We start from the raw sequence: 10,545 nt of genomic DNA, 5'->3' as shown, positions 1-10,545 counted from the left end.
AAGATGGCCTAATCGGCCATCACTGGGAAGAGAGGCCCCTTGGTCTTGCAAACTTTATATGACCCAGCACAAGGGAAGGCCTGGGCCAAGCAGTGGAAGTGGGTGGGTAGGGGAGCAAGGGCGAGGGGGGGGTATAGGTAATTTTCAGGATAGCATTTGAAATGTAAATAAAGAAAATAATAATAATAAAAAAAATGTCTGGGTCCATCACATAGCAAAGTTTTGAATGGTGATAGCTTTCGATTCAGGTAGAGTGGAATAAATCATACCTGCCATGAACTACAGGGTCTTCCTTGTATTTTATTTAACTTATCTTAAATTGTTACCATTACAAGAATAAAATAGTACATAGGAAATATTTAGCATAATATGTCACACTACTTGTTCATAGATGACGCTTTTTACAAGGAATTAGCTTCAGTCTATGTGAGTCTATCTGCCTCTGTGAGTTGAACATTTTTTTATTCTGGACTGCTCCTGGTTTCATAACTGCTTTATGATTATTATTATATTATAATTATTAATTATAATAATTATTAATATATAATTATAATAACTATTATTATTTCAATTAGCTTTCTTCATTATATTTTTAACAGGCAGAAATATTTTTTAAAAAAATATTTGCTATGTGAGTTACTAGAAGAAGAGTCAAGTTTCTCTAAAAATCATTGAGTTGTCATTAATTCAAGAACCAGTTTTACTATTTGGAAGTATTAGAAGACTGCTAGGTCCCTTGATGAAGATGTACCTATTCCTTCAAATGCATTGGCATTTTAGATAGTGGACCAACTGTGTTGTTTTCATGGGACTCAATTTTAACTTTAAAGTCTCATGCCAGATCAATCCACCTTCCTGGGAAATTTAGGATGGTCATTTAGTCTAAGTAACTATTTTAAAAACACCTTAAAATAAACAAGATGCAATTATAGAAAAGTAAGAACTGTGTGGGATAGAAAAAAATGCAAAAGTTTTACATTTGAGTGACACAGTTTATCTTGATTTTTGAGGATGAAACACGAGAATTTTTCTAATGTTATTAAACTATAATGAGATAATCAATGGGAAGGTGCCTCACGGTGGGGAATGTTCAACAACAACAACAACAACAACAACAACAACAACAACAACAAGAAGTCACTTTTAATTGATTGTGTTAAGTTGTCAGGCTCTGGAAAAGTATTTTCTTTTCCTTAAAATAAATATAGACTTACAACTAATAATAAATTGTTAACATCACACATGAACTAAAAGATGCAATTAGTATAGTATAAAGGGGCTACTTTTTGGAGAAGCAATATATTTTAGGATAGGGCATGATTTTCATTTTTGTATTTATCTTATTACTTTTACCCTTTCTCTTTATATTCACAAATTAGAAAAGTAGAGGCCATTGTAGAGTATCTCAGGAGTTCTAATGAACATTCCAACATTCCTAACATTTCCACTGTCTACTGGGTATCTTCCATGAGTTATATCAGCAAGAGCAAGGATGGTCTTTTAGAGAGTCCTGAGGGGCAGATGGGTTCTAAGAAAAAAAATAGAGCCTCTAAATATTAGGTCCACCAACTTGACAAAGAAATATATTTTTGTAGAGCTTAATGGTATAGAAAGTTCTTATGGTAGGTGACTGGCTATACCCATGATAGGTGTTCCATGGGTGTCAAAGTGAGGTTTCCAATGCCAGGAGCTTGTGTACCTGCGTTTGACTACTGTCTGCAGTATTAATTGTAAATGGGTTAAAACCAGTATATTTGGGGATGGAATTGTCAAAATCTTCATCTAAGGAGAAACAGGATTTAAACTATATATATATATATAAATATATATATATATATATATATATATATATTTTATATATATAAAATCAGATATTCTACTTTCCTTTGGAAAGCTCCTAATATGATTCTAAGGATTTATCTGAGTCAAATGTTTCATTAAAGTTCTTGTGAATACAGAAAGTATTTCAGAAAAGCCTGATGATCTTGGCTGGCTAATGCAATTGAACCCACTGTGTTGCAAAAGAAGAAACTAGTAGGAAGCCGGGCAGTGGTGGCGCATGCCTTTAATCCCAGCACTTGGGAGGCAGAGATAGGCAGATTTCTGAGTTCGAGGATAGCCTGGTCTACAAAGTGGGTCTCGAAAAACCCAAAAAACAAAAAAAAGAAACTAGTAGGATAATTTTAGTAATAATGCATAGACATTTAAAAATTATATTGATTTCAGAACCAGTGTGTTTTTTTAAAAAAAATATGATAGTTGAGCTTCCTGCCCAATTTAATATTTTATAGAGATAAAGTATGTGTAGTCAATGAGTCCTTGCATTTTGTATTTGGGCAGACGTTGAGGTATCCATCCACACTCTTAGGCACTATTTTAGTAGCACAGAGTATGCTCTACAGTGACGAGATTTAGTTCTGTTATCCCTGGTGCTTTGCATGTCACAAAAGGCAATGCCATGAGCCTCAAGCAGTCAATAAGGACAGTGTTGTGCCACTTCCCTGTGATTTATTGCATTCAGTTACAAGTGATCACTTAAGGAAAGGCTCTCCAATGGATTTGCTGCCCTTTTCTTAACTAGTCCTATTTTCCTATCCCTACAGAGCCATTTTTACAGGATTAGTGTCAATAATCTAATAAATCAACTCAAAGTTAACTTACTATTTAGGGTCAAAACACTGTAGCTGTATTGATTGACTATAGAATACGATGATGACCAGAATGGAAAACTAGAGTACTAGCCAAAACTTTTGTGACTAAGGATATCTATTTCTGTTTCATCTGTGTTTATACAGTGCCCAGAAAGCTTAAACATTTAATCAGACAGAATACTACATGATGAGTTTGAAAGAAACTATCAAGAACACTGATTTTATATATGAAACACATAGTCAGACCTTTGATACATTATCTATCAATAGACCACAGGAAAAGTGTTTCTTAAAGGAAAATTGGGGAGATGGTGGTTTTGTATTTCCAAACCATCTGCTGAGGTAGGGATTCATAATAGCTCAACAATAGGTCCAGGAGACTGAAGACATCTCCCTTTTATTCTGTGTTGCTGCTTTAGCTGTTAACAATGTGGAAGGAAGAGAGCTTGCCTGGAAGGTCAAGAGCCAAGAAGGGCCTTCCACCCCAGCTCTGTGACCTTGAATAACTCACTTGGCTTTGCCAGAGCTTGGTGTTTCCTCATTTCAAATACAAGGGAGTTTGAAGAAGGTTCTTTTGTTCTGTAAACAACTAAGATGCAACATAAAGAACACCATTTCAGGGATTTCATGAAGTCTTGTCTCATAAAGCAAATCTCCCCAATTCTGACCCTTCATTATCTAACATTTTAGAAGAAAGAACAATTCTAAGACCTTTAGAAAGTGAGTACTTATACTCCACTTCTGATGCTGGCAAAGGGGGTTTGTATGCTTGACATTTTTTCGTCTTCTAAAACTCTTTCTTTTTTTTTAAATTTTTTTTTTAATTTTAATTTTTATTTTATTTTATTTTATTTTTTTTTTACAGTCCAGACTTTATCCCACTCCCGGTCCACCCTTTGACTGTTCCATGTCCCATACCTCCTCTCCTGTCCCTAGTCTCCATGAGGGTGTTCCCCCCTCCATCACCACCTCACCAGGCCTCCCCACTCCCTGGGGCCTCCAGTCTTTTGAGAGTTAGGTGCATCTTCTCTGAGTGAGTCCAGACCCAGCAGTCCTAAAGGAGGTCCAGTGACAGGCCTAAATTGGGATCCAGCTCACAGGGAGGCCCCAAGGCCTGACACTATTACTGATGCTATGGTTTGCTCACAAAAAGGGGCCTAATATGACTGATCTCAGAAAGACCCAACAAGCAGCTGAAAGAGTCAGATGCTACCAACCAATGGACAGAAGCTGCTGATCCCTGTGGTTGAATTAGGGAAAAGCTGGAAGAAGCTAAGGAGGGAGGGAGACTCTATAAGAAGACCAGCAGTCTCAACTAACCTGGACTTCTAAGATCTTTTAGACACTGAGCCACCAACTAAAATTCTTTCTGTAGCACAAGAATTGAAACATATTAGGAAGGTCTTTCCAGAAACCACTGGAATCAGCGTTCCTCCTGAAGAGTCACAAAAGTTGGCTGACTACATCACAAAGCTCTGCCTGAGAAGTCTTCAAGATGCGATCAAGGTAACATCTCTTCCCATTAAAACAGATAAACAGACAAACATGCAAACATACAAACACATGCATGAAATGACAGGTAGCTTGTGGCACACAGCATATCCTACTCTGGTCTACAGACTCTGAGTATCCATTCTCTGGCCTGTAAATCAACCTTTACCCAGTAGATTGGAGATTTTGTCTCTCTCTGCCTTGGCAGACCTGGGACTGGGTGAGGAGAAGCAGGGAGGGCTTTGTGGCTGAGTTGCTGATTGACTTGTCCATACTACCTTTGAAAACTGTTCCAGTTCAGTGGCTCTGACCTTCAAAACTTTCCTCCACATAAATGGTGATTTCAGTTTTTTTTTTTTTTTAAAGTCAAGAACTTATTTTATTTATTTTAAAATAAACATTGAAGCTTCCCCATTATCCACCACCCTACAAAACTTTTGAATGTGGAATGTTCAACAGCCTAAGCAGTTTTAGTAGGCTACAAAACCAGCAAAAACTCCAGTTGTCTAATGACGAATATCTGAGAATAATTGTTGAGTAGCTGATTACCAGCTTGGAAAAAAAAAAGTCTGCAAAAGGCTAAAAGTAAAATTTAATTTCTGTACAGAAAATAACATTAACTTAGCCTTTGCCTTACCAAGTGGAATTATTTCTCCATGACATAAAATGGAATGGGACAAGCAGCATTCAGTTCATAGGCACACAGAGCTAGTGCTCAAACTGCTAGCACAAATTCCAACACAGGACATATGGCTAAGTCACTGCTAGCCTTTCCATATCCAAACTGTGTACTCTATGCACCTAAGGCAAAGAACCAACACTTTGAACGTAAGTGTCTCCTTGAGAAAAGGAGAGAATTCAATCAGGGTTAAATTAGACAAAAGATAAATGAAAATATTTCAGAAGCAGCTACTAGTCATAACCAAAGTCCGCGACACTAACAATGCAATGGTTGAATTTCTTTACCTGCTAGCTGTTGAACACCAGTGTTTCAAGATACAACTTTTAGAAACATGTTTTATTTGTTTTGCTTATACCATCAGAACTGAAACTACTGCCTGTCAGTTCCCTAAAACAGGGAAGTGAATCTAAAACACATACTGGTGCTTTTCTAAAGAGAGCAATTTAAAAGGGTGGTAGCAGCAGGCATTTGATATCTTTTTCTTTAAGAACTTCCAGGCTGCAGGAGAAAACATGTGGTGATTTCAGTTTTAACAATTGTGTGAATGTCTCTGAATTTTACATCTTATATTCACCCAGGGCATATGTATCAAGGCCTTCTATGTGCTATTACTTTGGGTGTGGGGAAAAAAAATCTGAACAGAACTCTGCTACAGGAAGAACCAAGTTCCTAGGAGTCCTGTTTCTAGCCAAACACAGACACCTCAGGTCTCCCTTTTTTGGTCGCACTCAGAGGTATGTGACCTGGTGACCACTCCAAGACTCACCTGCTCCCTGGTGCCTTCCCACGAGCACATCTGCTCCCACCATGCAGCCCATACCCAGGATGCAGACTACGATGCCGATGAAATGCACAGCCTTGTACCGGATCAGCAGGAAGAACCAGGAGAGCAAAATCACCACTGGGATCACAAAACAGTCCAGGAGCTATGGGGAGTGTCAAGAGAAACCATAATGAGAGTCAGATACACCAGCACACAGGAAAAGGTTGCACTCTTTCAGAAAGATACTCCCTGGAAAGTACTCACTCTGAGCCAGAGCGGAGGCAGTTAAAGCCCCTCAGACTTAGACGCAAGCCAGTTGTGTTCTTCATTTAATCACTAATATCCCCAGAACTTGAAGGATGGGACAATGACAATGGAAAAGACTAGACAGGGTGAAGATTTTCCTGTCTTCTTCTTTGTCCAGCCAGCTCTGCTGCCCATCTTTTTCAGAGCCCTGAAATGTTCTTGGGGACACTTCAGCCATGGAAAAAATACCTTGAGCCATTTTACATGCTTCCAACACTTCAGGAGTAGATATGGAAATGAAAGGCGAGGCCATAGGTTTTGTTTACAGTGTTTTTTCAAATTAATAGAACTTAGAAAATATGTACTTACTTTTTCTTGGGCAATTATCTCCCTTTTAATACTGAAAATTATTTAAAATCTGATGGGTTGCTGTTTCTCTTTTAATACCACTGTACATATTCGTGCAAAAAATAGTGTGACTCCACCTGACACGAATCCCTGAGAGCTGGTATAATGCCCTTAGTGAGGTGGATAGACCACATGGAGACAGGAGAGGAATACTATGCTGAGACCCAATGCCCCCACTCTCTGGCACTGGGCAATCACACACCCAGGAGAGCTCTATGACCTACTAGCAAAACCCAACAACCCCAACAGGTCTCCCTGGCCACCAGTTCAAAGCTCAGGGTTAATTCATAGGGACATATTTTGATGTTGAACATGGTAGGTCACACCTGTAATCCAAGCAGAAGGGAAGCTGAGGCAGATGGATCAGGCAGATATGAAGCCAACCTGAGCTACATAGAGAGAACATGTCTGAAAAACAAATGAGCCGAAGCTACAGCTCAGCAGGTATATTGCTTTCCCAGAATGCACAATTTCCCCAGCATAGCATAAAACACATCATGGTAGTGTGTGCTTATGGACCCAGAGGAAGAAAAACATGAAGTTCAAGATCATGCTTAAATATGCATTGAGTTGGAGGCCAACCTGAGCTAGGTGAAATTCAGTCTCAATTATAAAAATCAGTTTAATAAAAGAAAATACAAAAAAAAAAAAAAAGGAGGAGGAGGAAGAGGAGGAGGAGAAGAAGAAGGAACAAAGTATTTTAAAACATGAGGCCCCTGTAGACTGTATGTAAGTCTCTAAATTCTTTAGGCTCCCTGGATGTGGATATGTCCTTATCACTTCAGTAAATATTAAAAAAAAATCATTGACCAATGATGGGTCTGTCCAGTAGGCAAGCCAAAGTTCCACAAGACATCAACCTCCTTTTGGAACATAAATGAAAAACTTGTGCTTTGCCTCATGGCTTGTACAAATCCATGCTGGAATTCCCAGCACTTGCCATGCATCCTGCAGCTGCCAGCACAGGTCAGGGATCTCTAATACTCCTCCACTCCCACTGCCCACCTCCCACTGATCAGTACAATCTGTCACTTCTACCTTCTAAATGTCTGGCATCCATATTCATGCCACCTTCTCCCATTTGTACAATTGAAACTCAGCTAGCATTTTCTCCTACTGGGAAGAAGGCCTTCCTGCTAGCCCCAGAGCCTTTACTCTTGGAGCTCCCCCGCTTCTGAAGTGGTTCACTCCAAGTCTTGAATCTCTCATGTCCCTTCCCGTTAGTTGCATTTTTATATGTTACCTTATCAAGGAAGCCTCTGGGATCTGAAGATGAAGTTGGGTACCATCTAATAGTCTTGCACATTTTTCCCCTTCACAATACCAATTGCAAGCCTACTTAACTAACATGGATGACATTTTCTGCATAAAGTCAGATTTATCCACTTGCTTGTTTCCAAGATGCAGAATGCTACCAGGCTCATGAGAAGTATCCAATAGTAGTTTTTACACAAGGACACACAGATTTCTAAGGATCTGAAGCATCAAAACCCACCTTTTGAGACCAGTAAGATCTAAGAAAGTTTTGGTATTCACATGGTATTTCTGAATGTCAAACTAGTCAATTGGCAGCATAAGCGGCAATCAGAATCCCCACTATATCCAAAGATGCTTCTGATGTGAACAGATACTCATGAATCTCTATGTGTTAGATTGTTCTCTTGCCAAATAACAGCATCACTCAGGGTACCCAATCATATGCAGGGTTGTTTAAGATGACAGAGCTATAGTGATGAAGCACCATGTGAATGTTATGCCAAGTAGCATTGGGAGGACTGGGAACTGATCTCAAGGCACACAACGTTCCTGAAGGGGCTTTGTAAAAGCAGCAGCAGTTAGTGGGATTGTTCTGAGAAGCCCATAGTTGCTCCCTGCATGGATAATTTAACAATGGAAGTTAATGACCTATCTGATGTGATTATATGCACGATGTTAGGTTTTACAACTGGCTTCAGATGCCATGTAATGAAATTTCAGCTTGCCAATGAAAATTGTTCACTGCACACAATAGAATCACTGTTTCATTTTGCAAATTAAAACTGATTGGATTAAGTTGAAATATTTCACCATTTGCCATACTTGCCATATTTGGGATGGCATCTGGCTGGAAGGAATCTTTCCACAGAGCTGAAGCTTCCATTCACATCATCCAGGCTTTGATTAGGGCAGAAGTGAGGTTTTTTTTTTTTTTTTTTTTACCTCTCAGCATTACTGGAAACGCCAGAGCACTTGGTGAGCCCTGCATCCTGTAGCACCATGGTGTGGGTATGAAAACCCTCATTGTCGGTATCAAGTGGTAACCAAGGAAAAAAGGTGTTTACAAAGAAGAGAAGGGAAACAAGAGTGTTATCAAGCTGGGGCTCATATGATGCTTGTTCAAGAGAAGTTTGCTGCTTGACGTGGAGCGGGGCTTAGTAATGGTGCTTGAACTATGGACACACCTATGACTTCCAGAAATGACATTAGAGGTAATCCAGGTCATTAGTGGCATTTGGAGTTCTGCTTCAACTCTTCATTCTACAAGACTGCCTCTTCTCTCTGAACAAAGTTACCACTCAGGCCCTTGCTCTTAAAGCAGTCCTACACATGTATCAACACCATTTTGGGGTAGCATTTCCCCAGGGCAGAAGAACCAAATCTAGTTTGAAAGTTGGGCACTCCCAAGTTAAGTCCCAAGAGAGTGATACACTGAAGGTTGCACAGTAGTCCCAACAGTAGTTATGAACACTGGCGCTTCTGAACAGTATTCTAGTGGAAATCAATGGCAACTATATCGAGCTGCTACATCTGAGGCCTTGCCATAGTGTCTATCACTGCAGATGAGAAGCTGTTTGGCAGCCACGATTTGTAAATCGGTTATTAGTTTTCAGTGACTTTTTTCCCTCCAGCATAACATCTTAGTGAAGCCTTTGGTCAGATCATAATAAAACAGACAGACATTATAATAGCTGCCCACCACTGGGACTGTTAAATAAGAGAATGTGAGCAAGCTCACCTCTAATTCTGTTACTAAACGGCTTATGTGAATTAGCTTTCAAAAGCAATACTTTTCATAGTCTTTACATATTTTGGAAGGATTTGAGTTCATTGCAATTATTGCTCACCCTAAAAGCATGGAGAATTACAGGTAACAAGATCAGACTTGCTTTAGCTTAAAGTGAGCCACATTTAAACCAAAGTTATCAAGGGTGGAAAACTCATGTTTATTCCCTTGGTTTCAAAAAACCAATGAATGTTTCATCTATTTTAAATGTGAAAGCAAGGTCTAAAGGAAAATGATTTTAAATTGTTAGCAGTACCTATAAATTGAAAGAGAGATGGGATCTTTGACCAAAACAATTATTTCAATAAGAAATGTGAAAATGGGCAATTGCTCTAACACACTCAGGATCATAGATGAGGCTACAACATCTGCCCCAGCAATGGAACCCCCAGGATCCAGGGACACAGAAACCCCTGCCAGGTCAGGGGCATGGGTTCCTTCCAGTCTGAGCTGGTACCGTGAGCAGACTTTGGGTGCTGGCTCTGCACTCAGTCCCACAACACCCAGAGGAAGCTCTACTCCTAGGTGCTCTAACACGCCCATGATCACAGGTTCTCTAACACACCCAGGATCACCAATTCTTGGGAGCTTGGTTATACGAGGATATCAGGATCCCAGAGTCAGCTTGATGCCCAGGAGCTCTGACACATGTAGGATCTCAGGATCATAGTATCCCAAAATCACAGAGTCAGCTGGACTCCGAGGAGATCTCAGACAACCCAGATCACAGTAGGGACAGGATTCAGTCAGAGACAGCGAGGGGAAGCAGCACTAGCAATAACCAGATGGTGAGAGGCATCAGCAGAACCCAGTTCTCCCACCATGGCAAGTCCTGGATACCTGATCACACTGGGAAAGCAAGACTCTGATTTAACAACACTTCTCATGATGATGATATAGGACTTTAAGAAGTACATGAATAACTCCCTTAAAAGAAATACAGGAGGACACAGGGAAACAGATAGATGACTTTCAAGAGGAAACACAAAAATTTCTTAAAGAATTACAGAAAATCACAACCAAACAGGTAAAAGAATTGAACTAAACCATTGAGGATCTGAAAATGTAAATAGGAAAAATAAAGAAACCATAAAAGCAGACAACCCTGGAGAAAGAAAACATATGTAAGAGTTCAGGAGTTGCCGGGCGTGGTGGCACACACCTTTACTCCCAGCACTCAGGAGGCAGAGGCAGGCAGATTTCTGAGTTCAAGGCCAGCCTGGTCTACAAAGTGAGTTCCAGGACACCCAGGGCTATTACA

The 10,545-nt window shown here is 39.8% G+C and overlaps 1 protein-coding gene across 1 annotated transcript in view; it reads right to left on the bottom strand.

Moving 5' to 3' along the window:
* Nucleotides 1–10,545, bottom strand: part of Slc35f1 (solute carrier family 35 member F1) — a 417,926-nt gene that overhangs the window by 42,050 nt on the left and 365,331 nt on the right. Inside the window, exon 4 of the mRNA XM_021205043.1 lies at nt 5,591–5,750. Coding sequence (XP_021060702.1) covers nt 5,591–5,750 — 160 coding nt within the window. The remainder of the gene's footprint in view (nt 1–5,590; nt 5,751–10,545) is intronic.

Source organism: Mus pahari, chromosome 9, assembly GCF_900095145.1.
Source record: "Mus pahari chromosome 9, PAHARI_EIJ_v1.1, whole genome shotgun sequence".
Classification (NCBI taxonomy): Eukaryota; Metazoa; Chordata; class Mammalia; order Rodentia; family Muridae; genus Mus; species Mus pahari.
This window is presented reverse-complemented; position numbering and strand designations above follow the sequence as displayed.